The 19,871-nt window shown below is 37.5% G+C and overlaps 1 protein-coding gene across 1 annotated transcript; it reads right to left on the reverse strand.

Annotated features, from left to right (window-relative positions):
• Window positions 1-880: 880 nt before the first annotated feature.
• On the reverse strand, window positions 881-19,823 carry LOC117323366 (probable 3-hydroxybutyryl-CoA dehydrogenase). Its single transcript, XM_033878543.1, has 8 exons — window positions 19,638-19,823; window positions 18,156-18,292; window positions 17,325-17,430; window positions 16,864-16,958; window positions 15,975-16,071; window positions 15,562-15,660; window positions 15,054-15,161; window positions 881-4,195 (listed from the first exon to the last, which is right to left on the reverse strand). The coding sequence occupies exons 1-8, from the start codon at window positions 19,687-19,689 to the stop codon at window positions 4,008-4,010; spliced, it is 882 nt and encodes a 293-aa protein (XP_033734434.1). The 5' UTR covers window positions 19,690-19,823; the 3' UTR covers window positions 881-4,007.
• Between the last annotated feature and the right edge of the window lie 48 nt (window positions 19,824-19,871).

The raw sequence follows: 19,871 nt of genomic DNA on the forward strand, positions 1-19,871 counted from the left end.
TCAAGATCAATTCTGTAAACAGACGGATGATCAAGATCCATTCTGTAACAGACGGATGATCAAGATCAATTCTGTAAACACACGGATGATTAAGATCAATTCTGTAAACAGACAAATGATCAGGAACAATTCTGTAAACAGACGGATGATCACGATCGATTCTGTAAACAGACGGATGATCACGATCGATTCTGTAAACAGACAAATGATCAAGATCAATTCTGTAAACAGACGAATGATCAAGGTCCATTCTGTAAACAGACTGATGATCACGATCGATTCTGTAAACAGACAAATGATCAAGATCAATTCTGTAAACAGACGAATGATCAAGGTCCATTCTGTAAACAGACGGATGATCACGATCGATTCTGTAAAGAGACGGATGATCAAGATCGATTCTGTAAACAGACAAATGATCAGGATCAATTCTGTAAACAGACGGATGATCACGATCGATTCTGTAAACAGACGGATGATCACGATCGATTCTGTAAACAGACAAATGATCAAGATCAATTCTGTAAACAGACGAATGATCAAGGTCCATTCTGTAAACAGACTGATGATCACGATCGATTCTGTAAACAGACAAATGATCAAGATCAATTCTGTAAACAGACGAATGATCAAGGTCCATTCTGTAAACAGACGGATGATCATGATCGATTCTGTAAACAGACAAATGATCAAGATCAATTCTGTAAACAGACGAATGATCAAGGTCCATTCTGTAAACAGACTGATGATCACGATCGATTCTGTAAAGAGACGGATGATCAAGATCGATTCTGTAAACAGACAAATGATCAGGATCAATTTTGTAAACAGACGGATGATCACGATCGATTCTGTAAACAGACGGATGATCACTATCAATTCTGTAAACAGACAAATGATCAAGATCAATTCTGTAAACAGACGGATGATCAAGGTCCATTCTGTAAACAGACGGATGATCATGATCGATTCTGTAAACAGACAAATGATCAAGATCAATTCTGTAAACAGACGAATGATCAAGGTCCATTCTGTAAACAGACTGATGATCACGATCGATTCTGTAAACAGACAAATGATCAAGATCAATTCTGTAAACAGACGAATGATCAAGGTCCATTCTGTAAACAGACGGATGATCACGATCGATTCTGTAAAGAGACGGATGATCAAGATCGATTCTGTAAACAGACAAATGATCAGGATCAATTCTGTAAACAGACGGATGATCACGATCGATTCTGTAAACAGACGGATGATCACGATCAATTCTGTAAACAGACAAATGATCAAGATCAATTCTGTAAACAGACGGATGATCAAGGTCCATTCTGTAAACAGACGGATGATCATGATCGATTCTGTAAACAGACAAATGATCAAGATCAATTCTGTAAACAGACGAATGATCAAGGTCCATTCTGTAAACAGACTGATGATCACGATCGATTCTGTAAACAGACAAATGATCAAGATCAATTCTGTAAACAGACGAATGATCAAGGTCCATTCTGTAAACAGACGGATGATCACGATCGATTCTGTAAAGAGACGGATGATCAAGATCGATTCTGTAAACAGACAAATGATCAGGATCAATTATGTAAACAGACGGATGATCACGATCGATTCTGTAAACAGACGGATGATCACGATCAATTCTGTAAACAGACAAATGATCAAGATCAATTCTGTAAACAGACGGATGATCAAGGTCCATTCTGTAAACAGACGGATGATCATGATCGATTCTGTAAAGAGACGGATGATCACGATCGATTCTGTAAAGAGACGGATGATCAAGATCGATTCTGTAAATAGACAGATGATCAAGATTAGTGGGTAAATTCTATGCATGTAGTTGATGTTCAACTTACAGTACGCTAATTATTTTCACTATAAACACACATAAAACCAATACAGAAACCTTCACTGCCTACCATTTGGGTTGCTTTCACATATCTGGTTGAAGCAATTCAGATGGTAACATAAAATGGAACCTGTACATGATAAAATGTCGGCAAAAATAAATAACAATGCTTAAAGGCATTTTCTGTCAAATAGAAACACATGTGCACTAAAGTTTATAACAGTTTTTGAAATATACATACCTGGTACACAATACATCAATCTTGTTTTATAAAGAAGTACCACAGATTGCCAGCTAAATCCTGATCAGTTCTGTTTTCACTATCTGCACGGGAGACGATATTCAGTGAGGCGAGTCTCTAAATATGTGCCTGCATTTTTCTTACAGACTCAACCATTCTAACAGCAAACAAAGAACTTTGAGATTTACTCTGGAAGTAGTGATCATATTAATTAATTATATAATTAGTGTGACAAATATGTTCAGTCTCCACACAGGAAATACAAAACAAGATAATTCTGCGAATTACAGTCCTGCACTGAACTGTACTTGATAAATCAAATGACCTAGGTGAACCCATGCCCCAAGTGTGAAGATCCAGTACCTAATAAGTAGTGTAGGAGATATAACCTGGATTTTTTTTTTTTTTTTTGTAGGTCAAATGTCAAAATATAGATCCAAGTGACCTACTTATGACAAATAACAAATTATCTCGCCTACCTGAACCAAGGTCCCAAATATGAAGTTCCAATGACAAGTAGTGAAGGAGACAAAGCCTGGACAAGATAAAGTGCAGATGGACAAAAGGATGGATGCCAATTGGATGGACGGACACAACATAAAACTATCGCCCTCACCCGTTCCCAGTTGGGGACTAATAATTCATATTATCTATTATATATTAAACTGATGGCACCTGCCTTAAATCCATCTGACTTATTAGATATTATGCAGTTATAATAGTTCACTAACTGGTTAATTTATAAATGGCCTGAAAGTGATATTCCAGTGAATATAAATCCACACATTGAAATCTCTCCTTTACACCTCAAATTTTCCTGAGTAATTAATTCTTCTGTTCGTTAAATTAGCCCTTTTGTATCTAAGTGGCACTCAGTGGAACTTGCCTAAGAATACAAGAGTTTACTACTGACTTCTGAGTTATCTTAGATTCAACAATGTATATCTTAAGTATATGAATGTCATTACTTTAGTTCTAAGGTACAGATTGTACATATTTTGATCCAAGAACAGCCCATCTCACTTGGCATATTTTCAAGTTTCTATTTATACAGTTTGTTCTTTGTTGGGTTTATCACCCTGTCAACAGATGGGGTCATTTAAAAAAAAAATCCTTGTAGTAGCATGTGGCTACCTCACTGAACAATATACAGAAGGTTTGTCATATCACATCCAGAGCAATTACAGTAACTTGCCTTGCCCAAGGACACAACTACAACACTACACAGGATAGTCTGTGTTTCATTGAGAAACACAAACTTTCCCTGGTAGTGATCAATTACATGTACTCACTTCAGATCTTCATCCGGAGTGTCCAATGCTCTACCGACTGAATTATCACAACCCCTATATATTAAAGGTAAATAATGTCCTTGTGGTGAATTCACATAATAATAATGATAAAAAAACACAAACCATGAAATCGCTAGCGCTTTCACTTTGTTTCAGAGCAAGCTTTTCAACTGAAAAAATCTGAAGAGCTTTTTCCTGAAAGCAAGTGAAAGCGCTAGTGATTTCATGATTTGTGTTTTTTATTATTATATATATACATGTATGTACAAATTGAATTACACAAAATAATATTACAATAGCTTCACAAAGACAGTCATATTATTTGGATTTTTCAATAAAACATTTGTTCCAAGCATTTATTACATACAATTTTATCTTATTTGTCTTTTCAGGATTTCTGATGTTTTAATTTAGCAGGCATGCTTTGTATTCCCTTTATAGAAAGTAATGATTCAGCACTCTGTAAGTAAGTAGAGCCAGGCAGGTATTATTCTAATGCCCTCAAGGTCAGTTGTAGGTCATGTTGTTAGCTTCCTCCAAAAATTTATCAAATTTCCCACAAGAGTTCAGCAACACAACATTGGAAACCAGTCATCATTTGAAATCAGGAATGATAGACCCTGATAAGTTCTGTAATGTCCTTCCGACAAATTGGACAACCATCCCGGCGATTCAGGAGCATCTTTGAACATTCGTAACAGGTGATCATGTGGTGGCATGGACAGATGAGACAGTCTCGCATGCGGTCCATACAGATAGCACAGTCTGGGTCACGATCTTCCTCTATACCCTCTGTAGACAGACAAAATATCAAATTCACTTAAGGAGGTATCCAACATATAAACAATACCCTCACTGTTAGCAGACAAAACATAAGGTTTAGTTAAGGAGGTATCCTACATTTAAGTAGAAAGTACATCAGATTTAGTTAAGGAGGTATCCAACACATACAGTACCCTCTTGGCAATCATTTGTTTCCCACTGAAAATTCTCATTATGTGTCTCTTCACTTGTTATAATACAATCAAACATGGAAAACTGACAATGCCTCTTGGCAACAAGAACTCCACGGAAGTGAATTTGTCGCCTGCGCAGAAAGTTGGGTGATTACAAGAGTTATCACAAGGAAACAAAAATTTCTACTTTTAATAACAGTGACCTTGACCTTTGACCTTTGCACCTGAAAAGCAATCCCAAGCAAGCACTACTGGTACAGAAGATCTGCATGAAGTAAATGGTCGACCCTGGGGAACTCAAGTTATTGAGAATCCTCCTTTTGCAAGCGACACAAAAACATCATTTAGGAGGTATCCAACATATAGACAACCCTCCAGGCAAAAACATCAGTTTTACTTAAAGAGGATAAAAAAACTCTCCAATCAAAAACGTCAGTTTTACTTAAGGAGGATAAAAAAACTCTCTAATCAAAAACATCAGTTTTACTTAAGGAAGATAAAAATACTCTCTAATCAAAAACATCAGTTTTACTTAAAGAGGATAAAAATACTCTCTAATCAAAAACATCAGATTTGCTTATGGAGGTATCCAACATATAAAAATCATCCTCACTGTAAGCAGACAAAACATCAGGTTTAGTTAAGGAGGTATCCTACATTTAAGCAGACAAAACATCAAATTTATAGTTAAGGAGGTATCAAACATCTAACCATAGTCTGTCCAGATTCACTAAACGACCTATCAAGCTATTGAAAAGTCTAATGTATGAGTTAGATTTGTAATTGATGATAACATTATAAAACAGATTGTAATTTTGAAAGATATCAATATAAATTGGTCTGAAACCAATTCCAAAGAAATCATCTTAATGTAATTGTTGGTAAGAATACTTAAAAGATTATTTATAAGAGATTCATTGATACTTAACATGTTATCATGCTATCATTTTCATTTTACCAATCTAAAAATAAAGCACTTGGGACTGTTTTATCTAATATTTTGCACTCCATGACCCTGAATTTTCTTATTCCTTGAACAGTTTGTAAAAACTTTAACGAAACTGAATTTTATCATAAAATATAATATTTTGCACTCCATGACCCCCCCCCCCCCCCCCCCCCCCCCCCCCCCCTCATTCCTTTAATGATTTGTAGAAACTTTACCAAAACTGAATGATATCATAAGATCATTCCTATTATATAAGTTTCCAATATTGAATAAGGTTGACCTTGAAATACGATTTTAACATGTAGAAAAAAAGACCATATCTTACTCACTTTTACTTGACAAAGAAGATCCTCATTAAAGTGAAAATCATGAAAAACCAATACATTAATATCACAAAGGAAGACAAAGAGATTTAGGTAGATAATGATGCGAGTAAGGAAAAACCCAAACATAAGTCTGTAAGACCCTATCAGAGGTCGTCTCCAAGGCAACCTGAGAAACAAAGCACTCTGCATACCAGATATGCAGGGTTGATGAGGCTGAGGAGCTTGGCATGGGGTCCACACACCTAAGTCCCCACTAATTACAGCTCAATCAGAGAATCTGGAGGAGGCTCTCAATGTCAATCAGCAGCCGTACCAGGCCCTATATAGCACCAGTCAGACTCTCCACACCTCTAAACCAGTAATAAACCCATCCTCTCCGCATCATCAAAGAAAACTTCAATAAACACAAAAGATGTAGTTGACATAAATAACTATTTATAATAAAAAAGTATATCATAAGTATTGAATTTTTTCATAATTAAATTTCAAAATAATATGTAATGGAGACAAAAAATAGGTATTTGAGATGTTATTATTGTTTGATTTGAGAGATCTTAATCTTCATATAAGGTTGATATCAATCTGTGATAGTATTGTTGTTATATGACTGAAGGACTTACGATATAAGCCGATCTGTCATCCCATGTATATATCGGTCATTGACACACAAACACATACCTGGTAGGTACGCAAATATCATTTTCATAGCCATTGTCTTCAGAGCAAGATAAACAAAAAATTGCTGTCTTCTGCCAAGACTCTTTCAATAAAATACATACATATATAATTTTTATATGCAGTAGATATATATAGGTATGTAATTCAAATAAAACTTTCAGATATGTCTGCATATAGTAAGCTAAATGCCTTTTTGAGATACCATGCTGAATGGAAATTATCAGAAAACTTTCTCAGATACTGATCAAATAAACTAGAACTGACAGTTATATCATCAGGAATTTTAATTTCTTGTTTAAATCGTATCAATAAGTAAGAGGATCAAATCAAAAGGATTTTAATCGTGATCAAGGTCATTCCTTCAGGAAGTTTAGTTTATTATGACCTACATCCCAAAAAGACATCATCAGGTGCAAGTCATTCTAGGTCTCTGTATTTGTTCTTTACTGAGGCAAAGAGCCAAGTGTTGAGATGGACAGGGTATATGAATTTGTCTGTCCATACATGGTACAATATCCATCTACAAGAAACATCCTATTCTGGACATTCTCAGTAAAAACAAACTTCCAGGTGACATTTTTGTCAATAAAAAGGCATTCCCTAGCCTCAATTAATAAGTACTGAATATTTTTAGTCTTAGATAACAAGACAAGAGGCCCATGGGGCCTGTATCGCTCACCTGGTTAGATTTGACCAAATGTCAAAATAATGTTCATGTTCAATTCCTTTTGTTTGTCAACCTCCAACAATGCTATATATGGGGATCCCAACTGCTTTAAAGAAATAATGAAGTCCAGACTCTCTAAGTTTACAACATGCATTAATAACTTTATGACTAGTAGCGATTTAAAGGCATTACATCTATTTCCCCTATTGGGCCCCACCCCTTTGGCCCCTTGGGCGTCAGAGTCACCAATTATGCAAAATCTGTTCCCCTTCCCCCAAGGATGTTTCCGACTAAATTGGGTTCAAATCCATTCATAACTTTATGACAAGTAGCGATTTAAAGGAATTGCCTCAATTTCCCCTATTTGGCCCCGCCCCTCCGGCCCCTTGGGGGTCAGAGTCACAATTTATGCAAAATCTGTTCCCCTTCCCCCAAGGATGTTTCTAACCAAATTGGGATCAAATCCATTCATAACTTTATGACTAGTAGCGATTTAAAGGCATTACCTCTATTTCCCCTTTTGGGCCCCGCCCCTTTGGCCCCTTGGGGGTCAGAGTCACCATTTACGCAAAATCTGTTCCCCTTCCCCCAAGGATGTTCCTGACCAAATTGGGATCAAATCCATTCATAACTTTATGACAAGTAGCGATTTAAAGGAATTGCCTCAATTTCCCATATTTGGCCCTGCCCCTTTGGCCCCTTGGGGGTCAGAGTCACCATTTATGCAAAATCTGATCCCTTTCCGCCAAGGATGTTTCTGACCAAATTTGGTCAAAATGGTCAAAATCCAATAAGAACTTTTTGACTAATAGCAATTTGAAGCAAATGTTGACAGACGACGGACGGACGACGGACGCCGCGCCATGACATAAGCTCACCGGACCTTCGGTCCAGGTGAGCTAAAAACTGTTTGTGGGAACAAAAACAAACATCTCCATTTATAACAGGGTGTGCAACGATTCAAGTATCCCACGATTCGATTTGATTTTTTATTCTTACCTCACAATTCCATTATTTTCTATTAGATTATTTGTTAAGCCTAGAATTAATGTTTTTTTTCAAAAATAATACACAAACAAAAGATTAACAACAAGAGGCCCATGGGGCCTGCATCGCTCACCTGGTTGGATTAGGCCAAATGTCAAAATAATGTTCATATTCAATTTGTTTTATTTGTTAATCTCTAACAATGCTATATATGGTTATAGTGTGGGAATCCAAACTGCTTTAAAGATTAATGAAGTCCTGACTCTCTAAGGTCTGAAAGACCTCAAGAATTGCTTTTAGAACATGCATTCCTCACTTTATGACTAGTAGTGATTCAAAGGAATTACCTCTATTTCACCTATTGGGCCCCGCCCCTTTGGCCCCTCGGGGGTCAGAGTCACCATTTATGCAAAATCTGTTCTTCTTCCCCCAAGGATGTTTCTAATTAAATTGGGTTCAAATCCATTCATAACTTTATGATAAGTAGCGATTTAAAATAATTACCCCTATTTCCCCTATTGGGCCCCGCCCCTTTCGGGTCAGAGTCACCATTTATGCAATATCTCTTCCCCTTCCCCCAAGGATGTTTCTGACCAAATTGGGTTCAAATCCATTCATAACTTAATAACTAGTAGCGATTTAAAGGAATTACCTCTATTTCCCCTATTGGGCCCCGCCCTTTTGGCCCATTTGGGGTCAGAGTCACCATTTATGCAAAATCTGTTCTTCTCCCCCCAAGGATGTTTCTGACCAAATTGGGTTCAAATCCATTCATAACTTTATGACTAGTAGCGATTCAAAGGAATTACCTCTATTTCACCTATTGGGCCCCGCCCCTTTGGCCCCTCGGGGGTCAGAGTCACCATTTATGCAATATCTCTTCCCCTTCCCCCAAGGATGTTTCTGACCAAATTGGGTTCAAATCCATTCATAACTTAATAACTAGTAGCGATTTAAAGGAATTACCTCTATTTCCCCTATTGGGCCCCGCCCCTTTGGCCCCTTTGGGGTCAGAGTCACCATTTATGCAAAATCTGTTCTTCTTCCCCCAAGGATGTTTCTGACCAAATTGGGTTCAAATCCATTCATAACTTTATGACTAGTAGCGATTCAAAGGAATTACCTCTATTTCACCTATTGGGCCCCGCCCTTTTGGCCCCTCGGGGGTCAGAGTCACCATTTATGCACAATCTGTTCCCCTTCCACCAAGGATGTTTCTGACCAAATTGGGTTCAAATCCATTCATAACTTTATGACTAGTAGCGATTTAAAGGAATTACCTCTATTTCCCCTATTGGGCCCCGTCCCTTTGGCCCCTCTGGGGTCAGAGTCACCATTTACGCAAAATCTGTTCTTCTTCCCCCAAGGATGTTTCTAATTAAATTGGGTTCAAATCCATTCATAACTTTATGATTAGTAGCGATTTAAAATAATTACCCCTATTTCCCCTATTGGGCCCCGCCCCTTTGGGGTCAGAGTCACCATTTATGCAATATCTCTTCCCCTTCCCCCAAGGATGTTTCTGACCAAATTGGGTTCAAATCCATTCATAACTTAATAACTAGTAGCGATTTAAAGGAATTACCTCTATTTCCCCTATTGGGCCCCGCCCCTTTGGCCCCTTTGGGGTCAGAGTCACCATTTATGCAAAATCTGTTCTTCTTCCCCCAAGGATGTTTCTGACCAAATTGGGTTCAAATCCATTCATAACTTTATGACTAGTAGCGATTCAAAGGAATTACCTCTATTTCACCTATTGGGCCCCGCCCTTTTGGCCCCTCGGGGGTCAGAGTCACCATTTATGCACAATCTGTTCCCCTTCCACCAAGGATGTTTCTGACCAAATTGGGTTCAAATCCATTCATAATTTTATGACAAGTAGCGATTTAAAGGAATTACCTCTATTTCCCCTATTGGGCCCCGCCCCTTTGGCCCCTCTGGGGTCAGAGCTACCATTTATGCAAAATCTGTTCCCCTTCCCCAAGGATGCTTTCTGACCAACTTGGGTTCAAATCCATTCAAATCTTTATGACTAGTAGCGATTTAAAGGAATTACCTCTATTTCCCCTATTGGGCCCCGCCCCTTTGGCCCCTTGGCGGTCAGAGTCACCATTTATGCAAAATCTGTTCTTCTTCCCCCAAGGATGTTTCTGACCAAATTGGGTTCAAATCCATTCATAACTTGATGACTAGTAGTGATTCAAAGGAATTACCTCTATTTCCCCTATTGGGCCCCGCCCCTTTGGCCCCTCGGGGGTCAGAGTCACCATTTATGCAAAATCTGTTCCCCTTCCCCCAAGGATGTTTCTGACCAAATTGGGTTCAAATCCATTCATAACTTTATGACAAGTAGCGATTTAAAGGAATTACCTCTATTTCCCCTATTGGGCCCCGCCCCTTTGGCCCCTCGGGGGTCAGAGTCACCATTTATGCAAAATCTGTTCCCCTTCTCCCAAGGATGTTTCTGACCAAATTGGGTTCAAATCCCTTCATAACTTAACAACTAGTAGCGATTTAAAGGAATTACCTCTATTTCCCCTAATGGGCCCCGCCCCTTTGGCCCCTCTGGGGTCAGAGCTACCATTTATGCAAAATCTGTTCCCCTTCCCCAAAGGATGCTTCTGACCAACTTGGGTTCAAATCCATTCAAATCTTTATGACTAGTAGCGATTTAAAGGAATTACCTCTATTTCCCCTATTGGGCCCCGCCCCTTTGGCCCCTTGGCGGTCAGAGTCACCATTTATGCAAAATCTGTTCTTCTTCCCCCAAGGATGTTTCTGACCAAATTGGGTTCAAATCCATTCATAACTTTATGACTAGTAGTGATTCAAAGGAATTACCTCTATTTCCCCTATTGGGCCCCGTCCCTTTGGCCCCTCTGGGGTCAGAGTCACCATTTACGCAAAATCTGTTCTTCTTCCCCCAAGGATGTTTCTAATTAAATTGGGTTCAAATCCATTCATAACTTTATGATTAGTAGCGATTTAAAATAATTACCCCTATTTCCCCTATTGGGCCCCGCCCCTTTGGGGTCAGAGTCACCATTTATGCAATATCTCTTCCCCTTCCCCCAAGGATGTTTCTGACCAAATTGGGTTCAAATCCATTCATAACTTAATAACTAGTAGCGATTTAAAGGAATTACCTCTATTTCCCCTATTGGGCCCCGCCCCTTTGGCCCCTTTGGGGTCAGAGTCACCATTTATGCAAAATCTGTTCTTCTTCCCCCAAGGATGTTTCTGACCAAATTGGGTTCAAATCCATTCATAACTTTATGACTAGTAGCGATTCAAAGGAATTACCTCTATTTCACCTATTGGGCCCCGCCCTTTTGGCCCCTCGGGGGTCAGAGTCACCATTTATGCACAATCTGTTCCCCTTCCACCAAGGATGTTTCTGACCAAATTGGGTTCAAATCCATTCATAATTTTATGACAAGTAGCGATTTAAAGGAATTACCTCTATTTCCCCTATTGGGCCCCGCCCCTTTGGCCCCTCTGGGGTCAGAGCTACCATTTATGCAAAATCTGTTCCCCTTCCCCAAAGGATGCTTCTGACCAACTTGGGTTCAAATCCATTCAAATCTTTATGACTAGTAGCGATTTAAAGGAATTACCTCTATTTCCCCTATTGGGCCCCGCCCCTTTGGCCCCTTGGCGGTCAGAGTCACCATTTATGCAAAATCTGTTCTTCTTCCCCCAAGGATGTTTCTGACCAAATTGGGTTCAAATCCATTCATAACTTTATGACTAGTAGTGATTCAAAGGAATTACCTCTATTTCCCCTATTGGGCCCCGCCCCTTTGGCCCCTCGGGGGTCAGAGTCACCATTTATGCAAAATCTGTTCCCCTTCCCCCAAGGATGTTTCTGACCAAATTGGGTTCAAATCCATTCATAACTTTATGACAAGTAGCGATTTAAAGGAATTACCTCTATTTCCCCTATTGGGCCCCGCCCTTTTGGCCCCTCTGGGGTCAGAGTCACCATTTATGCAAAATCTGTTCCCCTTCTGCCAAGGATGTTTCTGACCAAATTGGGTTCAAATCCATTCATAACTTTATGCCTAGTAGCGCTTTAAAGGAATTACCTCTATTTCCCCTATTGGGCCCCATCCCTTTGGCCCCTCCGGGGTCAGAGCTACCATTTATGCAAAATCTGTTCCCCTTCCCCCAAGGATGTTTCTGACCAAATTGGGTTCAAATCCATTCATAACTTTATGACTAGTAGCGATTTAAAGGAATTACCTCTATTTCCCCTATTGGGCCCCGCCCCTTTGGCCCTTCGGGGGTCAGAGTCACCATTTATGCAAAATCTGTTCCCCTTCTGCCAAGGATGTTTCTGGCCGAATTTGGTCAAAATCCAATAAGAACTTTTTGACTAGTAGCGATTTGAAGCAAATGTTGACGGACGACGGACGGACGGACGGCGGACGGACGGACGACGGACGGACGACGGACGCTGCGCCATGACATAAGCTCACCGGACCTTCGGTCCAGGTAAGCTAAAAATTCAGCAGACAGTTGTGTTTATGTGTGCTTTCCCTCCAAATGATTGAAAGCCGAAATGCTTCCTTACCGATGGTTTTAAAGAAGCTGATGGATCAACTAGATCTGGTCTGTCATCCATTATAACATAATATTGTTGTATTAATGTCACAGTTGCTGTGATTGGTTAAACAAGCTCATAGAACAAGCCGTCAGCCAATCAAATGTATCGTCTGCATAACTCACTGCTTTTGCAGAAACCAGAATTTTATTCTAACATGCAGAAACTAATTGAACTCTGGACATAATGAATCGAGAATCAAATTGACATCAATAAATCGTGATTCATCATAATCGCGGTGAATTGTACTGCTATCTTATGAGTATGTCACATTTACTGTTTACTATGAAATATGTTAGCATTAATAATAACAAGATGCCCATGGGCCTTAACGGTCACCTCAGTTTTGAAATAATTCTGCAAATTTGACCCTTTTTGACCCTGCCCACCAGCACCTGGGGGCCAATAACTGCATACCAGCAAACTGTCTTCCAAAACTGCTAATTCCAATAGAAATGACATAAATGATAGTCAAAAATGTGATTTCCTTATATAAACAACAGTAAAGAGTACCTCCTCCAAAGGGGCAAACATGAGACCCCAGGGCCATAAAAAATTTGGTAAGGCACCTTCAAACCCTTCCATCTATAAAAAGTAATTGATTCTATCTTAAATTGGTCTTAAATGAATTCCAATAGAAATGAAACAAATCGTAGTCAAAAATGGGATTTTCCTATATAAACTATAGTAAAGTTTACCCCCTCCCCAGGGGCAAACGTGAGACCCCAGGGTCATGAAATTCACAACTGTGGTAAAGCACCTTAAGACCTTTCTATCTGTGAAGAGTATTTGATTCTACAACATCTGGAAGTTAAGAAGAAGATTTTTGAAATTTTAGTCAATTTGACTCTTTTTGGCCCCACCCATCAGCCCCTGGGGATCGGTCAAGGCCAACATGTCCAAACCATTAAACTGTCATCCCATGCTGATAATGTTACATGTAATCTAGCTGCCAGTTGTAGAACTTAAAGAACTAAATAAGTTTCCAATAATTTTTGTAAGTTGATTATTAATAGTTTTATTCAATAGTTTAGGGTTAAGATTATAAAATGTTTTGAAGTAATGGATAACTGTTCTATTTATATCATGTAGGCGTTTGAGATTTTTGGATTTAGTTTCTAGTAGATAAAGTATCTAGCTCTATGACTAGGTACCAAAAAATCCATGTCAAAGAAGGATCATGCAGGGGGAACTTTGCAATCATTTTGTCCGTCACTGCCGTATAGAATTTCCTGATTGTCTTGCAAAAGTAAAAATAAAATGCGATTACTTATGAATTATCTGTCAAGAGTTTAATTTCTATCTGTGGTAATTATATAAACTTTTACCTGAAAAACCAACTCAATGCCAACTGACAAAATGTGGCGTTTTATATCACATACTGCGCTTGATCTGATCGAAAAGTTAGCTTTAAACAACTTGCAATAGGCATGCTCATATCCGAAAACACTTTTAGAAATCCAATCGTGATTTTTTTCCCATGGTGATTTTTAACTTGGCGAGCTTAGTGGACCAGATAGCGATCTTTTTCCTTTTAGGCGACGGCATATTTCACGAAATATCAAAGGGATTGTTCAGTTATAAACTGAGAATGTGAATATTACTCACTACTTTTGTAGGCCTAAGCTTAGTTATCACGTTCAGAAGTCAGCTCTCCGAACGTGCTTCCGTCGCTACCAACCGGATGTGATGTGATGTGCGACGCATGGTGTAATCTTTACAAAAACTGTAAGAGTTATTCCCCTTTGAACACTCCCAAGCTAAAGTCGCCGATTTCATGGCTTTGCGCGAGGCGACTTGAGAAAACTTTATCGATGTGTGAGATTTGTACCTCACGTTACGTGAGGATTGCTTCAACGTGAGAAGGGACATTTTAGGGACGTTTTTACGTGAGTTTTTTGTCTCACGTGAGTGAGTTGGCAACCCTGCCCTGGGGGGGGGAGGGGGGGGGGGGGACCATATAATTAACATTTTTGGTTGACTTTTGGCCATGGAAGCTTCCTTTCATTCAATTTGGTTCAGCAACTTAGTACTTAGAACTATGGTCATTCAACTCCTAGTTTAATTCAAATCAATTATTATACAGACAAAACTATTAACTATAGTCAAAAGATAAAAATTTGACCCTGACTTCTGACTTTGATCTCTGACTGTTCCATTGGTTGTTTAATTTTGATCATTCAGGTTCATAACTTCCTATCTGTACATATTGGACCTTGAACTTTGACCCAGTGACCTTAACATTTTATCAAGTCAGTTCTCCCTTGAATTTGATCAGGTTAACTTCATAATATAGTACATGTTGTAAGAAAATATTTCATTTACCAATTGGATTAGAAAATTGGAAAACAGACTTTAAACCCAGTGACCTTGGCCTTTCAATTCACTGGACACTTCTGATATGATTCTGGTAAACTTCGTTTCATTAAATTACAAAAAAAAAAAAAAAAAAATCCTGTCTCAGTTCTGTATGATACTCACTTTTCTTCTGCTCATCCTGGGGGACATTACCCTGGTGTGATAGCGCAGGAATCATGGACTCAAACAGATGCCCCACACCTGATGAGCTCTTTATCTGTTCGAGGCGAGCTGTAAATGAAAAGGTAAAATATATAGTACACAAGGATTACAATACCTTAAGCTTATTGATAAACGACCACAAATCCTTTTTTGCAGCATTGTTTCAACAATATATGAATTCAATATTGAAGCTAATTACATGTATAGATTAAATCAAATGATTTTCTACACATTTTCAAATTATTATGAATGAAGTGTCCACATGTATTAGAATGATTTCAATGAGTAATTAAATAAATTAAAATGATAATGAGAACAGAAAAAATAGCAAATTATTGAATTCAGTTGATGAATATTCTTTCTTCTACATGCATTTTTGTATAGAAATACAGCACAAAATTTTACCAAGAAAAAGAAATGTGCTTTTTATTTATTACATTTTCATTATGTACTAATTTTGTTTATGTACCTTTCTTCCGTTCCTCTCTCTGCTCCTCTGACAATATTAAGGGCTCTCCACCAGATCTGAAGAACAGGGTCTTTCCCATCCTCTCCAACATAATCCGCACTGAAAAGTACATTTTTTTTGTATATTAAAAAAAGTGTATTTATTTGCTGAAAGATTTAACCAATACCACCACTGAAAAGTATAGTAAAAAAATCATTTGCTAAAAAAACACTTTATCATCATCACTGAAATGTACATCTCCAAAATCCAAGGGTTTAGTTACCTTGTCTGCACATCATACATGGTTTCATTTACAATGTATATGGTTACAGAAGCTGTTTGTCAAATTTTATTAAACAAAAAATATTTATCCTTAACAAAATAATGTAAGCAACATCTAACATAGGATTTACCTACATATGAGGTGAACTTACCTTTCTGGATGGCTTTCTGCGAGGAGAATGAGCTCGGTGTGATTTCTACCTCTGGGATACAGTACACAGGAAATAAGAATCGCAGACCCATCGTCCTCTGTAACAAACCCAGTGATTGGTTGACAAAATTTCTCTGTGATTTCAGCTTTATGGTTTTCTATACACCCTTACAGCCAAATGTGCCATTTTCCTGATTCAGCACCAGGGCCTTATAGAACTATGTATGTATTATATACATTATATACAAGTACTGTATAGGGATAGATGATACACTTAATATTTACTAGAAGGGATGATTACTTTTATCAGAATGAATATTAACCAAACATATATATATCTGAGATTTTGTCCATATATAGGTAAACTACTAGAGTATTTGAGTGAATCTAAAATGCTTTTAAAGATCACAACCTTCACTTACATTTAGAAATCAGGTTAAATTGATTAAGGTGGCTAGAGTTGTGTCCCTTATACCATCATACATTGAATGGTGATAAATCATATTTGCCAACCCTCACTATTTAGAAGCAAGACTTATTAAACTATTTTTAAACACAAGTTTTCATCACAACTTCTGCATTCTTTATGACTTCAAAGATCAAAATATTAATAATATTAAGACAACAGCCTCTTTAAGTGTGTTTTTTTAACATTTAAAAAAGAATGGTCTATTTTTCAGCAAACTGAATGTCTCCTATAAAAATTCCAAAAAGTTGGCAAATTAAATTTAGGTATCCCAGAACCACCTTTAAAATCCAAGGGTTTAGTTCTCTCTTTAATTTTCTCCTATACATGCATTCACACATCGTACATAAATCCAACCCTGCATCAAAGTGCATGCATTTCCAGGATGATCTGAGAACATGCTATAAATAAACAGTTATCATACCTCCTTAATGTTTGTCCTTTGAACAATATCATCTATCTTCAGCCTCAGTGTGTTGCTGCTGATGACAGCTTCTGGCTTACATACGTGAGATATTCCTGGCAAACAAACACAGAGAGCATGATTTATTGAATTTAAACCAAAATTTACTTACTCCGTAGTTAACTGTAAATATGGTAATTTTGCGGGGTGTTAATTTCGCAATCAAAAGGACTCCGCATAATTAGCATAAATTTCCCCTAACATAAATTTCCATGTTTACAGTAAACAAAGGATTATAGTTGTGCAAAATTTCAGATAAGTAATTAAATACAGACCTATTTTGTCATTTCTGAAGTCCATCGTTTAATTGAATTTTCAATTTTTAATTTTGACATCAGAATTAGTTTAATTTCATTTTTCAATCATATTTTTTATTTTAATTAAAAATCAACCAATCATCTCCTACGACACATACAACTTACTTTCAAACAGATCTTTCTTCACCTCCAAGTCCTCTATAACACATTCAATGATAATATCGGCATCACAAACAGCCTCCTCTAGCCGACTCATACACAGTACCTGGCCCTGAGGAGTGAGGATGGCAAACAAGTAACATTCAATAAATCACTAATTAGGCAACTTTTGTACAACATAAGACCTAGCCCTATGGAGGGAAAGTTAAAATAAATAACTTGAAATTATGTAAACTTTACACAATATAGGATATCATCCTATGAGGGGGAAATGTCTTTACCATTACAATAATTGAGGGCAAAATATGAACAAAAGGAAAGTTAACACATGTATTTTGCAAAGAATCTGAAGATTATAATTCTTATAATGTCATGTTCTCAAAATGAGAACTGAGGTAGTGAGAACAAAACCACAAGGCATACTAATTATACTTAAACTAATATAATATACACATATGAAATACAGTGTATAATATACTGATTATACCAACAAGCATCTATAGAGACTGTGGTATGTGAAACAAACCCTTGATACCATTAGTTTAGGGAAATATATGAAAAGATGTTATTTCATATGGTATCAAGAAATGTAAAATTCACAATATGGATATTGATGTTATAATACTTATTGTCACAATATATATATTCCTTTTTGTTAAGTTTTAAATAAAGACCAAGTTAAGTTAGTGGCTGATGAAGACGACGATGGTTCACTTTTTTTTCCCAATTTCAGATGGCATGGTATCAATTATATCTTAGTCATTGAATTTTATTATTTGATTGAGTTTTGGGAAGGGATTTAATTCAATATAGGTGATAAAAGTAAATGTGACTTACAATAAAGTTTTTATGAATTAATAATCCCTCTTCTCTTAGATTCTTTTTATCTTCCTCCATACGCTGGAATACACTGTTGAGGTTCTTTAGGCTAGCATCATGGATCTTTACACGATGGCCATGGTATGCTAGCTCACCTTCAAAATAGATCATTCATTATTACATGCATTGCATATGTTTATATGAAAGTAAATACCATATGATAATTCTACATCTTCTAAATCTATGGCCATTCCCTTTAGTGATGGCTGATGTTGTTGCCAGTTAAAGGTGGGGTTCCGGTCTACACATATAAACAGTGAGTTTTAATCTCCTTCTTAAATTAAAAGGCAAGCATTTTCGACTTCCTGGTAGCAGATGGTTATAGCTATTCGACAAAGTGTTAGCTACATTTCCAAAGCACCGGTTAAAAATTACCATAAGTTATAGTGTGAGAGGTTGGAACCCAATTATAACAAGGATTTGTCTCTGATTATAGAGATTGTGATGGCTGGAAGAGAGTAAAAAGTTCCTGTAAATACTCTGAAGCTGTTCCATTTATTGCCTTATAAACATCAAAATCTTTGCATCCGGAACTCCCCGGGGTATCTACATTTCAGCAACAACACCCTATGAGTTCAGGATGTGGTGTGATATGCTCCCTCTTTCAAGTACAGGAATCCAGTTCTGGACCCTCTGGGCAGTTAATTATATAATCAGTCTATCAGATACACCAAAGAGCAATTTAAGCGAATCGAGAAGTAACAAGCAAATGTACCAATATCTTACATGCATCTGTGGTGATGAACTGCTGGATACACCCAATGTCTCTGATTTGGTAATAACAGGGACTTGCTATATCATTTACCTGTTTTTCCATGTTTAGAGAGCTACCAAAGTGTCCACCAAGGTTTCTCACAGCTTAATACTATATAATGGACAGCCTCAATAGTTTGTGCACCAACCTATAGCTTATATATAGGTGACCTTTTGTGTGATGGCACTATGGGAAAAGACAATTAGTTCTGTCTTTTCCCGATTTATAACGTAGCTTGAGCATTTGAGTCCAAGTACTGATGTCATTTAGACAGGCTTTTAGACTTGTCCCTAGTCATCTTGTGGTATTTAGGGCTACTGGTCTAAGACTAGCTGGCAATGCACTCAATGTATATTGAGTGACTATTGGCAAACATAGCGAGCCCCAGTGATATAGGCCTCATATAACTTGTGCATTTGCATTGTTTCAATGAGTGATTCTTACTACAGTTGCCTGGTTTCAAATAATACATACTGTATAACAACATGTCTAGTAGATTCTAGTAGAGTGGATTTTTTAATACTGTATACATTACATTATATGGGTTGTTAGAAACCGGGCAGCACAGGGACATGTCTAGTCTAATTAGAAAAATAGCCAGAAATACCTTTATATAAAGGCTTTATATAAAAGTACAATAATACTACTGGGACATGTCCCTGTTCACTAGCACCTGTGATTCTTACCTGCGATTTTAGTGCCAAGAAGTCCAGCTCCTATTACAGCGATCTTCACCATTTCGAATTATATTTTAACAAAAATATTAATCAAATAGGTGTATGACACCACAAGAACGACGGCAAATGCATAATTTATAGTCAATTAAATGGTGCGTAACCACAGATGTTGAAATCCATTTGTTTACGCTTCCGTCATCCATCTTGAAAAGCAAGGGAGAAATAATTAATTATTTAGAATTG

This window comes from Pecten maximus, chromosome 3 (genome assembly GCF_902652985.1).
Source record: "Pecten maximus chromosome 3, xPecMax1.1, whole genome shotgun sequence".
In the NCBI taxonomy this organism is placed as follows: Eukaryota; Metazoa; Mollusca; class Bivalvia; order Pectinida; family Pectinidae; genus Pecten; species Pecten maximus.